The sequence below is a fragment of the Talpa occidentalis genome, unplaced genomic scaffold (genome assembly GCF_014898055.3).
Source record: "Talpa occidentalis isolate TD23 unplaced genomic scaffold, MPIMG_talOcc4v2.1 talOcc4.4, whole genome shotgun sequence".
Classification (NCBI taxonomy): Eukaryota; Metazoa; Chordata; class Mammalia; order Eulipotyphla; family Talpidae; genus Talpa; species Talpa occidentalis.
This window is the reverse complement of record NW_023604295.1, coordinates 120,150,926-120,170,339: the sequence shown is the minus strand read 5'-3', so window position 1 is coordinate 120,170,339 and position 19,414 is coordinate 120,150,926. Positions and strand designations below refer to the sequence as shown.

Here is a 19,414-nt window from a genome sequence, read left to right as displayed (position 1 = left end):
GTGAGGGGGAGGTGACATAGTGGGGAGTGGGTGGGAAGGCTGCAGTGTCAGGCAGATGAACCTCAGAGACAGGCAGCCGCCGAGCCAGAGCCAGGGCAGCTGGGCGGGGCAGTGTCCCCGGGACAAGGGGCCAGGACATGCTTGGCCAGGCACAGCCTTCCCTGCCTTGCATGCCGGCATGAGCAGTAGCCAGGGCACTGGGCAGTTGGCACATCAGCCTTTCAGAATTCATGGGAGGTTATTTTTCAGTGAAATTCTAAAGACTTAAAGGATGAATTTGGACAGTGATGGAATGGATGACATCATCAGGCAAGAATCCCCATTGGATATGGAGGGGAATTATAAAAAGGTAAGTGGGGGGAGAGCTCTTTTGTTTGTAAACAATTAGACCATTTTTCTAACTGGGAGAAAGAGCACCCTTGAGGAGTGGCCAAATTCCACACTCAGTGGCCATTGCCATAATATATTCAAGAAAGCTAAATGCACAGAATTGAGTGCATTGAGCTAGGAGAGGTCTTTCTGTTCTTTCCAGTTTACATTCGCATTAATATATAGTAGCTGTAGCGGGAATATGCATGTTGTTGTTCTGAAGTTGAAAAAAAAATGCCACTATGCATTTAAATTGCAAGGCAGGCTTTTCATGTAAAGGAGTAATTTTTTTTTAATTATCGATAGGTTGACAATTTGTCTACAATGCATGATTACAAAAAAGTTTAACCTATCTTACTAAGTTTGACGTTTTTAATGATGAAAAATACAAAATTTCACTAAGAAGTTTGGGGCTTTTTAAATTGATAGGACATTGGCAGTTTCTTTGCTTGCTTTTTCTTTTGAAAGTCAGTAAATGTATTTTTGGCAATTTTTGTATGGTAATTGTCTGGTAATAACAGGCCCAAGTAAAAAAGGCTTTAGTTATATGGGTGAGGTCATAAAACTAAACGAACGGTGTGTGGTTGTCTGTCTACAGAAGGCTAAACACACACTGTGTCCTTCCCCCTTATTATTTTCCATAAGTCAAGGGTAGGTCACAGCACAGCGTGAAAAATAAGGGCTCTTCCTTCACAGACCTGGAGAGCACGACCTCTTTTCCCTCAGAGGCATAGTTACTATAAGTTAATACACCACCTAGAGCAGTAAAACTTGCTGCTAAATTTTTAAGTTGATCAAACTGTTCCTAACTTTCTTATGTGGATACCAGCCTTTACCTTGGGGTTAAAGATGGTTAAAGAAGCTTCCATCACGATGGATCTTAGGGGTAATAGTGTAAAACATGGCTGAGTGTAGATGTTTTAAGTATGCACTTTCTTAGAGTAGTTCACCATAGTTGATGTGCTTTCTCCAGAAGTTAAAACTTAAATATGTAAATCAGGCTCAAATAACCCACACTGCTTTGTCCCTTGTGCGCCCCAAGAAGGGAACGCACACCCAGGGTGGGACATGCTCAGAGGCTAAAGCCCTCCCTTCTCAGCTGTCCCCTCCTGTGGACACGGCTGTGCCAGAGAGGCTGGGACTCCCTGGCAAGCAGGCGCTCCCTCCCCAGCCCTGCAAGACAAGTGCAGGTGCTGTGGGCCAGGCCACCCCTCACGGCTTTCTTTGTCAAGCTGTTTCTCAGATAGAAAAGTGTACTTCAGTTGCACTTAGGGAAAAAGTGCATTCCATTGCTAATGCAATAACAATAACGTAATGGCCACTGGAGTTTCACCTGACTTAGAAACGGAGCAGGAGCGCAGATGCCAGGAAGGAGTGAGCATTGGTAGGCGCAACCCGATACAGCACCCAGCGAAGCCACAAACACGCAGGCTCAAGTAGCTTCCAAACGCCACCCCCAGCAAAACAGAGTCGCTTGTATAATCCTTATCAACTAAGGCAGCAGAACAACACGTGCTGCTTCAGGGACAAAGTACCTGGAGGGTTGTTCCAAAAGACCAGGAGATGAAGCTTCTCCTGTGTGAGATGCTCGGTGTCTCCCGTTAGGCTCTCAACATAGGGGCGTTCTCTTGTCGCTTCAGCTTTTTAACTACCTTTCTCAGGCAGAGTGCTTTCAAATTTATGCCTGTCTTGGTGGTTATGAAGGCTTCTTCGTGCGATAAAAACACCACAATGATTTTATTAAGAACATCTAATGAGATAGGGCAACCTATACTTTCTTTAAAATGTAAAGAAGAGCTGCCTAGCCTAAAAATCACTTTTCCTAATTAGAATATTCTTTTTAACATATTTTTTTCCTCTAATGTTGTTTCTGTTTGGTTGGCTAAGTAGATAATTTAATTCGATGACATCAAGCAGTGGTTCACAGGCTTTCTGGACCTTGTATAGGTAAAATGTATTCGAGCCCATGCCTATATTTGATTCATAAGTTGTACACATATATACTGACAAATATATTACCTATCATAAACATGCATGCAAAACGATATTTGTAAATAATAAAATGAAAGAAAAAGTTTTAATAATTTCTTACGTCACTTCCTTTCACCTTGAAATTCATTGTCATTAACAGAAAATCGGTATATCTCTGCCTCGGTACCATAGAATTTCCTTGCAAGTTGCACTAATCTATCCTACGTGCCTAGGGATTATTTTACAAGGTCGTTTCAGAGTCAGGCAAATGGCCTTCAGGGGAAAGGTCACTTCCCGGAGACTAAAATTAGATTCCAGGGAGGAAGGAAGAGCATGCATGTATGCCATCTGCTGCTTTTCCTGAGGGAGGTCCTGATGGTAAGAGCAATGTTTTGTAAGGACCTCTGGTTTATTCAGGGATGATGTAAAACTTCACCAACAGAAAGCAGATCTTAGTGCTTAGGAAGGACTGCAGCTTGGCAGAACCCAGGGAGTGTGCATTCACCCACTGCTGCCTGCCTTGCTCAGAGCAGCTTCCGAGTCTCGGAGCAGTCTTCCGAGTGCGACCCACACTCACCTGTCCCCAGGACCATGGTGGCACACACATGTGTCCACTGTCCTGACTCCTTTAGCCATTGATCACCAAGTGCCCTGCTGGTTCCTGGCGTTGTGTGCTGGCCGGGACCACAGCAGGAGCCCTGGCTTCCCCTCAAGGAGCTTACACCCCTGACACAGAGGTGCACATGCCACACAAAGTAAGCTGCCTGGAATTGTTGTCTGGAGAAACATTCTGAGAGCAACTTGGGCAGCGGGTGTAGCCTGTGACATCTCAGGCCTGGAACATCAGCTTCACCCATAGGGAAGCAAGGAAACCAAGAAGATCCTGCCTAGAATAGACCAAAGACCAGCCCCTAGCTGTCCTAGGCAGGGAGCTGTGTGCCTTCTGCTGCGACAGGCCATTTCCCCAGAATCAGGATGGACAGGCCTGCAGTGGATGCTGGGAGAGCTGCTTTGTCCCCCAGGGGCTGTCTCCAGTGTTGTGCATCCAATTATGGTGAAAGATAGGGAGGCGCCCGTGAAAAATTAAAAGGCTGGAAGGAACAATATTTAAAGTGAAGCCACAGCTGCGCCTTGTGCGTTTTAAAGGTGAATGGAAATGACTGCTTGCGATAAACTGCAATAAACAGGAACAGAGTGCCAGCTGCCACTGTAGACAGGAGCCCGCCCGCCCCCCACGATTACGAAGGAAAAGCCTTGGTCACCCCCATTAACCTCACGTCTTCCATCTGTAAAGGCTTAAAGCGCCTGGAGAACTCTGATACATCACTGAGCCCTGGAGCCTGTCCCACCTCAGCCACCCAGGGACAGTCTCTCCTGCCTCCAGCCAGGGTCTCCCTTCCTTCATGGGAGGAATTGGCATGGTTCATCTTGGACATTGTGGATATGCAGCTCTTGGCTCCTAGTTCAGGGTTATTTTCATAATTTCACCCATTGACCTGCCTTATTAGCCAGCAGTCTGGGAACAGGCTGTTTCAGGGAAGTAGATTTTCCAGATATAAGTTGTATTTTTATTTTGTTTTATTGAGATAATTCTCATACCACAAAATTCACTGTTACAGTATACACTTTGATGGTTTTTAATATTCTCATTCAGTTGTGTGAATCACTGCCATCTAATTTCATAATATTTTCATCTCTCCCGAAAGGAAACCCCGATTCCATTGGCAGTTATTCCCAATCTCCCCACAACCCCGCAACCATTATGGGTTTGCCTGTTTTGGACATTGCTGCTGTCTCCCCATCCTTCTCACTGACTTACCCATCCCTTCTTCTATATTAGCTGCTGCCACTTATTCTGGGCCCGATCCAGTGCCTGTGCTTTCTATATAGTATTGCATTTAATCCTTAAAACAACCTCAAAGATCAGTTTCATTATCTTTTATCAGAAAAGGAAAGTAGGGCTTGAAGTTTCAGTAACTTGCACTAAGTGTGATAGTTGGATGATAACTTGGGTCTTCTTGACTCCAAATCACTGTTACAACCCCCTGCACATCTTTCTGGCCCCACACCTGTGGCGGCTCTTCCAGATCTTAAGGTTGGGACCCCTGCTTCTTGGAGGTTGACTGAAGTTCAGCTGTTTCATAGCCCTGCAGTAGGTGTGAGGCGGCTATGTTCCAACGGTGATAGTGAACAGCTGGGGTGGTTTCACAGACTCCTGAAATGGCACCTGATAAAAATAGAATCCCTGGATAACACCACCCTGTGTCGAGCTCTGTGGGCGAAGTTCTAAGAGAGCCTGACGCCCCAGCAGTTTGTTTGGATGAGATGTGCTACACATGTGGAAGAAAAAACATGTCATTCCCACTGTGGGATTTAATGTTGAAATGCTTCTACTGCTGTGGCCACCTCTGTGGCTCCCACATTGACCTCCCAGATTTCCACTCGACCAGTAAATGACTACTGATCTTCAGCCCTAGTCGTTTGTTAAACAACTCAAGTCTTTCATGATAATTGAGAATTGGGGTATTGGGGACAGTGCACAGCAGCACTGTGTCTACCTGCTTCTGCTTAAATCCCCTCCCTGTAACACAGTGCACATGCAGTCTGTGGGTACAACCATCCTCAGGCATTCATTGCCCACCCCCTGGACAGGCATCCCAGCACTTTTAAAGTTGGCCAGCTCTCCAGTAAAAAGAAAACAGGTGTCACTGGACCCCAGAGTCCTTCTCCTTGGCGGCCCTTCTGGACTTGGCAGCTCTCCTGTGAGTTCTGCCACTGGTCAAGCCAGACCCAGGCCTCAATACTGCCCAACGACCTGGGCTGACATGTCGTCTGGGGAATTTGTTTAGGCAGATCTGTGCAAGGAGGCAAAGATAAGAGATGTGACAGCATTTCAGGGTATCTGTATTTGGTGTCTCATCATCACCTTTCTGGACCTTTTCGGTTACATGTTTGAAATGGAAAAAACATCAAATACAAACTAAAAAGAGTGTTTGGGCAACAACCAACAGCAAGCTACTAGCAACTTAACTCATATTTCCACTCTTCTAAGTGGATAAAATAAGATGCAAGAACGAAATAACCTGCCTGGTTACATAATGTTGCTTTCCTATATCAATCTTATAACAAAGCCATGGCAGTTATGGTGAGAAAATAATTACAAAACACATCCGTATGCTTGTGTTAGTGACAACTAATAAAATTTGCCTAATGAATAAATAAGTCCTGGACTTCCAGTTGCTCACGTTTGAAAGACTTGGCCCCCACCAAGGAGAACTGCCTATAAAACTTAGACTAAAGCCTTTTTTACAAGCTGGGGAGAGAAACAAGAGTGACTCCTCTTTCCTTAGGAAGAATGCTTTCCACCAGGAGCTCCAGAGCCCATCCCAGCTCCCTGGTGGTTGCTGCTAATGGTGATGATGCCGGATATCACTAGGCAATAGACTGCACTGAGGCAAGGGATTGCTAATTGCTTCAAAACAGGCTTCCTGCAAGGCCTGGGCAGTGGCCAGAGAGTACAAATGAAATCCACGTGGATCCAGAGCCGGGACATGCAGCATGCAACAGATTTGTGCTCCATTAAAGAGCCAAGTTTGTTTCATTTAGCTGATTGATCTGTCCACTGTGGAAGGCCTGGTTCTGTGTCTGAACCAGGAGCCTGGTTCATCTGGGATCTTGCGAGAAATGCACTTTCTCAGCCCTGCCCAGACTACCTAAATTGAAAAATAGCTTCTTTCCACAAGCTCTCCAGTTGATTCTCCTGCATAATCAAATTGAAGAACTACTGGCTTTAGAAACATATGCTAAAGAAAGGGCCTCTCAGTGTGGGTGTGGCAGCTGGTGCACTTCTCTCAGTAAACAGGGGCATGGGAGCCTCTGGGCATCCTGCCTTCCTTCAGGGACCAGGGGGACCAGGATGTTCTTCAGCTTCTGGAATAACCTGCACCCTCCCTCAGGAAATTTCTCCTCAGTGGCACCTTCTTTCCTATTCCTGTGGCTGGAAAGTGTTGCTTCATTGCTTTTTAATAAGCACTTCCTGAGGCCTGTTCACACCCCATGTGGAAGGAGAAAGAGCTTTTAAGCCCACAAAGCATCTTCAACTTAGGGGGGCCTCCTTGAGCTGTCTAACCCCTTGAGCCTCTGGGGGCCTCTTAGGGAGACCTCAGCCTGCCTGTGAATCCCAGTCCTCTACTTAACCAGACCCACAGGTGACTCTCATGCACCTGGAGTGTGTGAAGCCCTGAGTAATGCAGAAAGGAGGGTGTTGGGAGCATACTGCCCATGATGAGTCCTGGGGCAGTGGACCTTTTAAACCAAGCCTATTTTTTTTCAAGATTTATTTATTTATTTATTTATACAAGCACTGGGTACAGTCAGAAGCGCGGGAGGGTGAGAGAATTCACCAGAGCCAGAGCCAGAGCCAGAGCGGGGAACAGAACTGGCAGACCGACGAAATACACTGCTGAGGGGAGCAGCGGGTGGCAGGAGGGGTCTGTGAGCCATGTGGGACAGGGGTCTGTGAGCCATGTGGGACCCTCGCCAGGTGGCCGGGGATCAAACCAGCACTGCAGGGGCTGTGGGCAGCTTCGCAGCTCAGCGCTCAACCACTGCGCCACGGGGAGGCCCCTAAACCAAGCCTATTTAATAGTAAGAGTGATTTCAGTTCCCTTGGTGAACAGGTAAAAGTAAGAACCAGATAAAGCTGGGAGGAGCAGGAGATCAGTGGGGGAGGAGATGGAAGCAGAAAATGTTTTTCTTTCTTCTCTTTCCCCTTCCGCATAACTGAGTCCCATCCAGGCCCGATTATTGCTGCTCCAAAGCTTACCTCTGCATCTACTCCACTGCCCCGCCGTGCCATTCTCATTAATTGGTGCTTCTTTAAATAGACGACTCCTCTGGGAGTTGAAGGAGCCCCTCCTCTTGCCAGCGGGCCTCTCCTGCTACTTGGGTTCCCTCCACCCCCTGTCAGGAGTCAGGGGAAGCAGCTGTTTGAGGGTCCTGAGCACCAGCTGGCTTTAAGTTTTGGTTTAGGATGTCATTTCCCCGAGTGTATCCCTGAGAATTCTAGTGGCCCCACAGCTGCTCCCACAAAAATACAGTTGGTCAATTATATGCATTTTAGAAATGGAGAAATACCCAATTTTCTGATAAGTCAATTTATGTGCAGATTAGCATGTGAAAGGCAAGGTGGCCCCTGCTTCTGAGACCAGAGATGTCACCATGCTGCTGGCTGGGTGAGGGGGGTCCAGGGGTGGAGGCAAGGCCTGTGGAGAGGACTGGGAACGGTCTCTTAGATGGGGACACCCCTCATCCAAAAGAAAGTTTGGAAAGAACTTGGGGATACACTAGATTTGGATTTGGGCGCTCTCTGCCCGCTCAGAATATTTGTCAGATTTGAGAACTGAGCAGAATGTTGTGTGGTGGGAAAGGCAGAGCATGGTGTGTTTGGTGGTCCGTGTTCTAGAATGTGGTCACATGGTCCCTCAAAAGTCATGGACTCTCACCTGCCCAGCACAGGGAGGTAGCAGCAGGGGATTCACCAACACAAGAAATTTTTTAAAGGTAGGAGTAAAAATAAAAAAAAAATTAAAAAGGGTGGAGTAATTCAGAGGAAAGCAATTAGAGTAAATAAAAAGCAGGTGATGAGCTGCTGGTTGTTAGTTGCCCTTCTGCTTTTTGCTAGCACTGTCAATTTTAGAGGTTTGACTTTGTTTTCCGAGGGCATTTCCAGGGCTTTCTCAGGAGAGGACATGGCTCTGCCCGCCATCAGCACAGTGTGGATCTGAGTCCATTCATCCCCTCCCTCATGTCCCTTCACCCTCCTTGCCCTGGGGCATCCAGGACTTTAAGAGAATTGGAGGATACAATTCCCCTGCAGGTAGACAGGTGGCAACTCTCTTAGCCAACTAAGTTCCCCTTAGACAACTGAAGAATTTTGAAATGACACACACTTTTGACATGTGGAAAAGGAAATTAGGTTCCAATGGTCACACTTTAAGAGAAAGCCCATTTTTCTGTTAGTCAATTCAGTCATTGTTTTTAGAAATTTTAGGAATCGTAATTGTTCAAAAGAAGCCAGAGCAGAACTGTCCACACCACTTATGAGAAGACACTTGTGTGTATTGGCGTTCCATGTTACTGCAGCCCAGTATTTTCTCCATTTCTGAGAATTTATCACATCTACCCCAGGAAAGAAGTAGATCACGACATTTTGTTTTGGATCCCCAACATGGTGTCTGCCATTATTTGCCTGGACCTCACTGTCCATGTGGAAGAGTAAGGTGGAAGGCAGACAGAGCTGGCCCTGGACAGAATGGGCTTGGCCTCCAGGCTCTCTCAGAACAGTAAGGCAACCTCTGACCACCCGCATTGTCAAGGCAGGAATTGCTGAGGGTTAACTGTGACAGCTGCCCTTGACTGCAGATTGACATCATCAGTCAGGTACTGCTGTTAAGCAATTTACATCAGTTCTTCTTTAATCCTCCAACATCAAGTATGAAGCTTTATCTCTGGACTGCATGGGCTTTCTGAGCACAAAGCCTTTGAAACAGTAACATGAAGCAATACTGACTTAACTACATAACACATGTTAAAACTCAAAAGGTCTTAATATAAAATTTTCAAACTCACAGACCATCATAAAAAAAATTTAAAAGGCAGGAATAAGTAATTCCGAGGTTTGGTTTCATAAAAAGAAAAAAAGTACACACATAAGATGAAAAACTAGGAAGAACTATACCAACACATCACCACTGATCCACATCTAAGTGATCGATTATGGATGGTGTTTGTAGTTACCATACTTTTTTTGATTTATTCAGTGGATCCAGAGGAAGAGGGAGGAAAAGGGGGAAGGAGGAAGCTTGTACATTATACAGCAATCTTCTCTGAACTGTCAATGACATATTTGGGTGCAAAGAATAGTAATTAATGCAAATAGAATTGCTGTGAGGCCTTCTCAATTATCTACAGCTTTAGTGTATCAGCAAATCAGGCAAGATAGACATGGACTCAAGGCTTTGCACAGTCACACCTGGAGCGGGTGTTTTCCTTCAGTGAATCCTTTTTCAGACCATTGGATACCATATATTGTTGGACTTTAGTCATTAACGCTTACATTGACATCTGCTGATTTTATATGTGGACGTTCAGTTGCACGCAACAGTTTTGTGACTATAGGACATATTGGGTGAGAATCTCCTTTGTCTGTTATATGGATTGAGAAATACATTCACTGAATGCACTTAATCTGCCTGGCAGATTTGGGGATTTTGAAATGAATTTGTTTTAAATGAAGATATATCAAGATGGTGCTATTTTGGCAGGATCATCACAAGCCCCAACCCTGTATATTTGGAAGGGTTGACTGCTTTAATCTGAGTTCCCAGCAGCACAATTGCAAGTGCTTACTTCCCTTTACCACCTGAAGGTTCCTTTCTCAGGATTCAGTGCTATGCAAGCCCAGTAAATAATATGCAATCAGTTTCACCTCTATCACTGAATAAAAGCAGTTTTTCACTTTGTGGTTGTATTGCACATGAGCACACACTCCATAACTTGTAGTGTATTAGTTCCATGGGTGCATGCCAAAAATGGGGGACAGATGGATGAATGAATGGAATCATAGCTGGATGGTTAATGGATAGTTAGGAAGGTAGGAGGGTACACGGATTGATAGCATCATTGTGTCAAAGTTGAGAGAATGCCTATATCTAACAATTTTTAGACACAAGGAGAATAGAGATGAGCTTCCTTAAATGGGAAGCTCTCAAACCTATTGAAACCCAACAGGTGGAGGTGGATCCTGGTGGTGTGTATCTTACACTTGATTTACACAGAAGGCCAAGAAGCGATGGGAACATTATCTTAAAGACTACAGCAGATTCCGCGGTGCCTATTCAGCTGGCAGCTGTAAGCCCTGTCTTAGTGGCCCTGTGCTGTGAATGTTTTGCTCTGCTTTGTCTGGTGCCATATCCACTGCCTACCTGTGGCTGCAAAGCTCTTGCAATGTAGCCAGTGTGACTGAGAACTGGATTTTAATTTTTATTAATTACTTTTAAATTTAAACATATATAGCTACATGTGACTAAGGGACTGCAGTGTTAGATGGAGCAAGCTGAACCTGTTAGGTGCCACCCTTCACTTGGAATGAAAGGAAGCCTTGCATCTACTTACCTTCCCACAGGCCTGTGACACGTAGGCTCCTCGGAAGTCTCCGCTTTCATGTCTACTTCCAGGTGTTGCTGCAGCACCCACAGCCTCCCACTGGGAGACAGAAGGGGTGCCTTCAGCTGTCCCCTCAATCCTGTGTCCTGGGTTTGTAATGTAATTTCTCAGCAGAGTCTCAGAACATAAAATGGTGCCCCTCCCAGCCTTCATCATCTCACGGAGCAGAACACCAAAGTTGCATTTGCACCCAGGGATAACTAACTCATTGTGTTTGTTTTTGTAGTTGTTTTATTTTTGACTAAGGAAATCATGTTTAATCTTCTCTCCTGTTGCTTGAAGAGTTTAAAGGTTCAGCATAGTGAGTTTTTATGGGACTTTGATGGGAAGCCAAGTGTTGTAAACAGATCCAAATTATCACAGTCATGTTGTTTACCAATCCCTTTCAGCACACCACCCTCACTCCCTTCAATATATGAAACAGATGGGCCCAACTGGAATTCTCCAGCTATTCAGATCCTGTGTTAGGGTTTCCCACATCCTAAACCCGGTGAGATCTGGATAACTCTTGAAGAGAAGCAGCAGACCCCATTAAGATTGTAAACCTAGGGAGTCAGGGCTGTCTGTCCATCCTGCTCTGGTAGCCCCAGGTTGGGGGTGGGGGAGCTACCACCTCAGAGCTTTGGTGCATGTTGGATGAATGCTTTGATGTGCTTTCCATAAAGATGGCTGGCCAAAGGGACAAAATAAGGAAGGGAAAGACATTTGGAACAAAAGCAATTAAATTTAGGGCCAAGTGTTTGCCCTCCAGGACTTTATTAGCATAGCTAGCAGCTAAGAAGACGAAAGATTACAGTACCAAATAACCTAGGTCCTTCCTGGTGAAATCATTTTGTTCCACCATGGCAATTTCCTAGACCCAGTGATCACAGAGGGCACTGAAGAATCGAAATTGCTCTTGGAGGTGGAACCAGGAGGGTCTGGTTTAGCTTCTGCTCTTCATACAGATGCCCTTGTGCTGTGGCATGTTTATTTTTAATCTAATGTTACAGTTCTAAGAAACTTAGTGGTTAAGCTGCCTATGGTGGTGAGGTGTCTGTCTGCTGATCAGCATTTTTTATTTTCTTGTAATTTTAGGCACAGAAAAATGAGAGAGAATCTATCCGACAGAAGTTGGCGCTTGGAAGCTTCTTTGATGATGGCCCAGGAATTTATACAAGCTGTAGCAAAAGCGGGAAACCAAGTCTTTCCTCTCGGTGAGTGCTCTTCTGAGTTGATTTCCTGATATGTACCTAATGGATTTTGTCATCTGTGTTTAATAAAAGATAGCCTTTCAATCCTTGCGTATTTTTTCCCATGGTCTACTGCATTTATTTGGGTATCCCTCCCCACCTGTCTATTGAGTCTGTTTTTCAGGTTTTAGTTTTTCAGTTTTTTGGCTCACTTGCCCAGCCACTTGATCAGATTTCTAGATTGAATTTTTTTGCTAGACACAATACTGATTTTTGACTGGGGAATCAGGCCATACTTAAGCTATGTGGCTGATGATTAGAGTAGCGTGGCACAGCACAGGTGGCCCCTGAAGCAGCCCCAAAAGCATCAGCATCACCCTCTGGTATATTCCACTGCAGTAAATAGGGGGAACTGGGAAATGTAATTCCTGCTTAATCAGGGGTGTTTATTAAACTGTGCTTAAGCTGTCTTCCAGGTGTTTGTTTCCCTATCCTAATTAATTTCAGAGTCTCATTGCTCATTTATCATCATTTATTTCAGGATATAATTGGTCGTTTGCATAGTTTCTAATTCCAATAAAAATGTATGAAAAATTATAATTTTATCTAGAAAACAGGGCATAGACCAGAGCTTCTCAAATTTTAATGTGCATATGAATCATCTGGGGATTTTGTTGAAATGCTAGTTCTGATTCTGTAGGCCCACGTGGGCCTCAAGATTCTGCACTTCTAACAATCTCCCAGCTGATGTCCTTGCTGCCTGTCAATTGGCCATAACTTTGATTAGTGAGGTCCTAGGCAATCTGCAGACTTAGCAAGAGTTAAAAGGATTGCCCTTTTGGGGCCTCCCTGGTGGCACAAGGGATTAAGCACCGCACCATGAAGAAATCCACAGCCTCTGCAGCATGAGTTCGATCCCCTGCTGGCCAGGGAGCAACCCACATGGCGCAGCAGACCTCTCCCTTCTTGCCCACTGCTCTCCTCAGCAGAGCATTTCAGTCAGTCTGCCTGTTCTGTTCCCCGCTCTGTCTCTGGTGAATCCTCACCCCCCTGCATCTCTGGCCTTTACCCCAGCTCTTGTACACATAAATAAATAAATCCTTTTAAAAAGAATTAAACATAAGAAAAAGTATTGGCTTTCTTTAAAATTCTGTATTCAACTGGAGTTAGTTTCTGGGGTTGCTATAGAGAAGGCCAATCTCATCTTTTTCCATGTACGTGGCCATTTTTCCATCATATTTATTCAACAATCCCACTCTTGGTCACTGATCTGACAGGCACTTCTTATGTACTATACGTGAATTCCCTTCTATTTATTCATTTCCTATCCCTGCACCTGTACCATAACAGTCTGACTTACCAAAGCTTCAAAGTCAAACCCTGCTTTCTACCCAGGCAAGTTCTCACTTCACAAGTACACTGCCTGTTCTGGCTTTTTTTATTCTGTATACATTTTAAATATATTTTAAATTCATCGATAAATAATTTTAAAAATACATTTAGATACATTTTAAATCATCAAATTCAGCAAAATACCTCCTTGGAATTTTGACTGGTATTGATTTGGATCTACAGATTAATTTAGGGAAGAATTATATTTTCATAGTGTTAACCCATTTATCCATTCATTCATTTTAATCCATGAATATGGCCTTTTCCCCCTCTGTTTAGTTCTAATTTAATATTTCCTAATAAAATTTTGTAATTTTCCATTTAGAGGTATTCTATGTCTTTTTTTATTCTTGATATTCTGTCATCTTAAATTCTCTTTGATAATGCTTTGTTGTTTGCTGCTTGTAAACAGAAAAACAACCTTCTTTATTAATCTTTGCTTAGTCACTTTGTTATTACTGTTCTGCTACATCTCTCCTTTATTTCTAATAAAGTCTATAGTTTCTTTGGGATTTTTAAACAAATATCATCTATAAAAAAAACAGCAGCTTCATTTATTCCTTTCCAGTCCTCGGGCTTCTGGTTTCTTTCTTTATTTTATTGCACTAGGTAAGTAGGCAAGCACATTAGGATTAAAAATGGTAGTATTTGGAATCCTTAGCTCATTTCTTATATTAAATGGATCACTTCTAATGTTTCCCCCATTTAAGATGATGTTAGTTTTATGTTTTCTTAAATGTTTCTCTCTATGAAATTAATAGTGTTTCCTTTTTCATAATTTACAAGTAATTATCATGAGTATTTAACTTTATCACATGCTTTGTCTGTATCTGTTGAGATGATTATATGATTTTTTTCCATTAACTATTAATGAATGAATATTTCAAAAATATTGAGTAATCCTTGTATACCTAGCATACAAACCAAAATTGGTTAGGGATATATATATTTTTTTTTAAGATTTATTATACAAGCACTGGGTACAGTTAGAAGCGCAGGAGGGTGAGAGAATTCACCAAAGCCAAAGTGGGGAGCAGAACAGGCAGAAGGACCAAAGTACACTGCTGAGGGGAGTAGCGGGCGCGGCAGGAGAGATCTGCGTGCCATTTGGGACCCTCACTGGTGACTGGGGATTAAACCGGCGCTACAGAGGCTGCAGGCAGGGGAGGCCCAGTTAGGGATATATTTTTAACATGATCAGATTTTCTTTATAATATTACTCTTATTTATAACATTTCTTTATTGGATTTGTTTATAATATATAATTATAAATATTTATAATACCTATGGTATAATGTTTTATTTATAATAGTTTAGGACTGTTACATTTATGTTCATGTGTGACATGGTTCTGTTGTATTCTTTTCTTATAATTTTTTCTAGTTTGATACCAGGGTTATGCTACTCCAAGTGTCAGTTAGCTGCCATTCTTCACATTATATAAGAAAAGTCTGCATGGGATGATGTTTCTCACTTTTACAACAATCTGTGTCTGGTGTTTACATTTATTTTAACTGCTTTCATTTCCTAAATGATTATAAGGTTTTATGCTTTCTGTTTCTAGTTGAGTAAGTTCCAGTGAATTGTATTTTCCTATGAATTTGTCCATTTTGTTTAAGTTTTAAAAAAAATTTGGGCATGACTCTTTCCCATTTCACTAAGTATATTAATTTTAGTTGAATTATTTTAAATGTTTTCTTCTGACCTCTATATTGTCCATGATTTTTTTTTGTTCATTTATATTTTGTTCATTTTGATATCTGTCCATTAGTAATTGAGTGTAAAACAGTAAAAGCTGCTTGTAAGTTCTGTTGGGACTGGTTGACATCTACTGTCAGTTCAAAGATACTTTCACTGACACCTGATTAAAAAGCAAATACCCAACATACCTACCGCTCTCTTTCCTCTTACCCTGGTTGTCCTCTTAGCTGGTTTACTTTTCTTTGTGGGCCTTGTCACTACCTGACATTGTATTACCTATTTTCAACCCATTATTTGTATTTCTCTTGCACTAAAATATAAACTCCCGGAGAGCAGTCTGTTGTGAACACCATGTAACTCTTGCCTGAAACACTGCCTAATGCATTGTCAGTAAGTATTTGTTGAATCAATGAATGGTGCGCTTCCCTTGAAAATAGTCAGAGTAAAATAACTGTTTAATGAGGCTGCAGCCAATTAAAATCTCTAAAACACTTTTATCGTAGACAATAAACTGCCACAGAACTACTCTGAAACTCCATCTGGGGGCGTTTCAGCCTGTCTTAAGGCAAGGGGATGATGGAAGTTTCAGCGTTTAAGCTTCCACAGAATCCCCTTAATTTCAGTGGACACCCATTGCCTCTTCAGCTGTGCCTACTGCTCCCCAGGACAGGCTCCTCATTCATCCTCTCAAGATAGTATGTCCTCGTCCTGCTAGACCACAGGCAGGCAGAGCAGGTAGAGGCCTAGACCATTCCACCGGTACCAGTCAGTGCTGTGCCTGCACTTACCCAACCCTGCCTTTGTGGCTCCCTGTGCAATTCCAGGGTCTGTTGTACATGTGCAGGTGCTTCATCTACCTGCTCCCCTATGGGCACCCAGCAAAGGGCTACTTGAGTTTTTTTTTTTTTAATTTCTCATGGAGCTGAGTCCCAGGGTAAGTTAGGGTTAAGTAGTCACCTTCAGGGACAGTGTAGGCAGGGGCTTTGAGAGAGCTAAGGGAGGCCTCTGAGATAAGGGCAGAGAAATTCAGGAGGGCAAATGAGAGCAATAAATTTTAAGGCTAAAATTTGAGGTTAATTGGGACAGTAAACTTTAGGAGATCTTGGACAGGGAAAGTAAAAAAGAGAAACTCTAAGATAAGAGCTGGGAAAATGGGCACATCTTCCCTGGTGTGGCGCAGCGGTTGAGCGCTGGGTTGAGAGGCTGCCCGCAGCCTCTGCAGCACCGGTTTGATCCCCAGCCACCCACCAGTGAGGGTCCCCCCCCCCAAAAAAAAAGAAAGAAAATGGGCACATCTGCCTGGAGTATAGTCACTAGGAGGAAGAGCCAATCAAAAAATAGGGTGGTGAGATTTTAGAATGGAGGGAGGAAAAGGTTTAAATACCTCCAAACATAGGCCCACAACAGCTTCCTTGCCCCTCCCAAGTACTTTCTTCCTTTAAATAAACTTTACTTTCTTAAAGTTTGTTTCTCTCTGCTTACTTATCTAAAATGCCTACAAATTCCTTTTTATAGCTTCGTGGGAAAAGAACCTGTGGTGGTTCAAGAGCTAAATTACCCACATACTCGCACACACACACTCACACCAGCATCAATGCTGTTTTTTCCTTTTCCATTTTCTATTTATACTTGCTGTCTTCCTTTAGTTTCAGTAAAATTTCAGAAGAGAGCATAGAAAAGTACCTGTGCTCAACGTGTCATGTTTAAGTAGACGTTGCAGGAAGGTTTACATTAATTTTATTTATTTATTTTTTTTTTAAAAAATTATTTAACATTTTTGAAGTTTTTTTTTTTTTTTTTTAAAGATTTATTTATTTATTTATACAAGCACTGGGTATAGTCAGAAGTGCGGGAGGGCGAAAGAACTCACCAGAGCCAGAGCGGGGAGCAGAACAGGCAGAAGGACTGAAGCACACTGCTGAGGGGAGCAGCAGGAGGCAGGAGAGGTCTGCACGCCATGCGGGACCCTCGTCCGGTGGCCGGGGAGCGGCCGGGGATCGAACCGGCGCCGCAGAGGCTGCAGGCAGCTTCGCAAACCAGCGCTCAACTGCTGCGCCACCAGGGAGGCCCAGGTTTACATTAATTTTAATAGCAGAAGTAATCTCTTCAAATAAAATCCTGTGCAGGACTCAGTGTGTAAAACAAAGCAGTTGTCCTGTGGTTCAGGACTGAGGAGAGAACACGGGATACCGCTGCCCAGAAAATGCCTGCTTATCATTTCCCTTCAGTGCCCCTTTCTGTCCATCCATACTAGCCCCCAAAGCCCACCTGAAACTCTTCTGACAGAGCAAAATGTGAAAATCACTGAGTCATCTGCCCCCTTGGGAGACATAGCTATAAACACATGTGTATTTCACAGTAGCATAGCAAGCTCCACTGTTGGCTCACCATAAGGAAGAATATTTATATCCTGTTTTTTCTGATGCTTTCATCTTCAAATTCTGGGATGAGATCATCCTCTCTGAGAACACAGTGACTTTCTGAATTCCCTTAGGATAATGAATAATGAGACTTAATGTTTCTAAGAAATGTCACTTTATCTCTGTAAATTTAAAATCTGTGAAGGCTGCTGTCCTTCCCCCTTGTTAGCAACAATGTAGAAAAAAATCCACATTTGCAATCATGTAACCCATAGTTCCCATCCCTAGGAGATTAACTTGTTTCTGATGTGTTGTGATCTCTGGATTCTTCATTGAACTTAAAACACCTTACCTCTTACAAAGGTAATTTTGGGATGATAGCATGTTCAGGTCACTTACATGTGCTCCAAATGCACCAGCAACACGTGTTATATAGTCTCATAATCAGAACCACAATCTTACATGAATTTACTACTCTGAAGGGCTTAGTACTCAATTTTAAATGAGGTTAAGGATTTAAAATTAAGCTGTAAGGTGCTGAGCTTGCTTTTAAGGCAGAACTAACCCAGCTAAGTGGGATCTTTGGCAAAATGATGAAGTTACTTTTATTTATATATTTTTGAGGATGTGCATTTATTTATAAAAATTAGCTTCACTATGTGAGAAATGATGAAGAAGCATGAGGTTCTGGGAAGTATTTAAGCTGTTCCTGTGAATGTCAGTCCTGCTTAGTCACATTTGGGCTTCAAACCCACTCTTTCTAATTGGTACTAGCTCCTAAGGCACTCTTTAAAAGAGTGACAAGCTGTTAAATGTAACCTGGGCTTCCAATAACCCCAAGAAGACATTTCATGCCCAATACTACAGCAAAAGAATTTTTGATATTGCTTTATAACTCAACTAATTAAAGTGACTTACACTGATATGTGGCAAATACAGGAAGCACCATTTTTGTCCTTCAAAATCTGTTAATCCACATAGTCAACCTTTTCAAACTGAGACTATATGACCTTTTTGTCTTTTTTTCTATTGAAAAATGTTTCAGTTTAAAGCTTTTAGAAGCTTACAGGAAAATGAATTACCTATTTTTGAAATAATGTTTCTAAGAAATACTCAATTTCCTTAAGTTCTTGAGAAAAATAAGTATTTCTTTCATTATTAGTGAAATACTTTCCTATAAAACATTTTCCCATTGACCAAATTAATTTTAAATAAGCATGATATTTCAGATTCTGAGTTTACATTTAGTGTTATTAAAGGCATGAAACGGGCTTAGCTATCCTGAAAATATAAGACAGAGTGCTCTTTTTAGACATCTAGGAAATCTTTCTATTTTGAAACATTACGGTCTCATCTGACTTTGGGGAGAAAACTTTCTCCCCCTGCTCCATCCTCCTTATCTCAGAGTAACCACAAAATCTTTCTGATTCTCACTTCTTTTCTTACCTTATCCCAAAATCAATTTTATTTACATATATGTAAATATAAATCCAGCCTCATACAGTCTTTTTTACAAAATGTGCATTGGGAATGCTATAACTAGGATGGCTCTGCCTCCTCTCTAAACACTCTGAACATTGTGAGAAACAGGGATCTCCAGAGACCTCTCCAGCAGCTGGTTTGAATAATGATCACTGTTTACTTATCTCAACCATTCCAAGTTCCCAAACCAAAGCTCCTTTCTTTCTTATTCTTACAGGTTTGTTGGTGAATGACTGAGTCAAAACCAGTACCAGATACCTTCCTTTTGTACTTGGGGGCTTGGGGGCACCACAGCCCAGGGAGTTGTAGCCAGGGGACAAGTAATAGAAAGAGTCTCAAAGGAGATCAGATTTGCAGGTGCTTTGCATATGAGAATCTGTGTACATCATCTACCATAGGAATCACAGGTTGAACCAGCATCTCTTTGCCAGAAACATGAATCATTTTCTTGTCTCTAATAATAAAAATTTTGCATAATTTCCTGGAAGAAGTAGCAGAGCCATCATTTGTACTCATCTTGAGTTAGGGAAGGTTGTCCTATTTCAGTGCAGTGAAATTTGCTTTCTGTGGCATCTTCCTGCAGTAGTAGGTACATACAATAGCAATCTACTCAAAACATACAGCATATCTTTTAAACTTCATATAAATCTCATGTGTGTAATAATACTTTGCTTTAAAAAATACTTTCTATTAAGTAATACCAAGGTGTGATTCATGGCAAATGAGACCTTACAAATCCCT

At 42.7% G+C, this 19,414-nt stretch overlaps 1 protein-coding gene across 9 annotated transcripts in view; it reads left to right on the top strand.

Annotated features, from left to right (window-relative positions):
- The window catches only part of LOC119257877 (IQCJ-SCHIP1 readthrough transcript protein), a 657,554-nt gene that overhangs the window by 620,332 nt on the left and 17,808 nt on the right, over positions 1 to 19,414 (top strand). For 8 of the 9 annotated variants that reach the window (XM_054700971.1, XM_054700970.1, XM_054700972.1 and 5 more), the window contains one exon: positions 11,644 to 11,762. In XM_054700971.1, the coding sequence (XP_054556946.1) occupies positions 11,644 to 11,762 (119 nt within the window). Of the gene's footprint in view, positions 1 to 71; positions 350 to 11,643; positions 11,763 to 19,414 lie in introns of those variants that run through there. The other variant, XM_037526211.2, reaches the window with a different exon arrangement.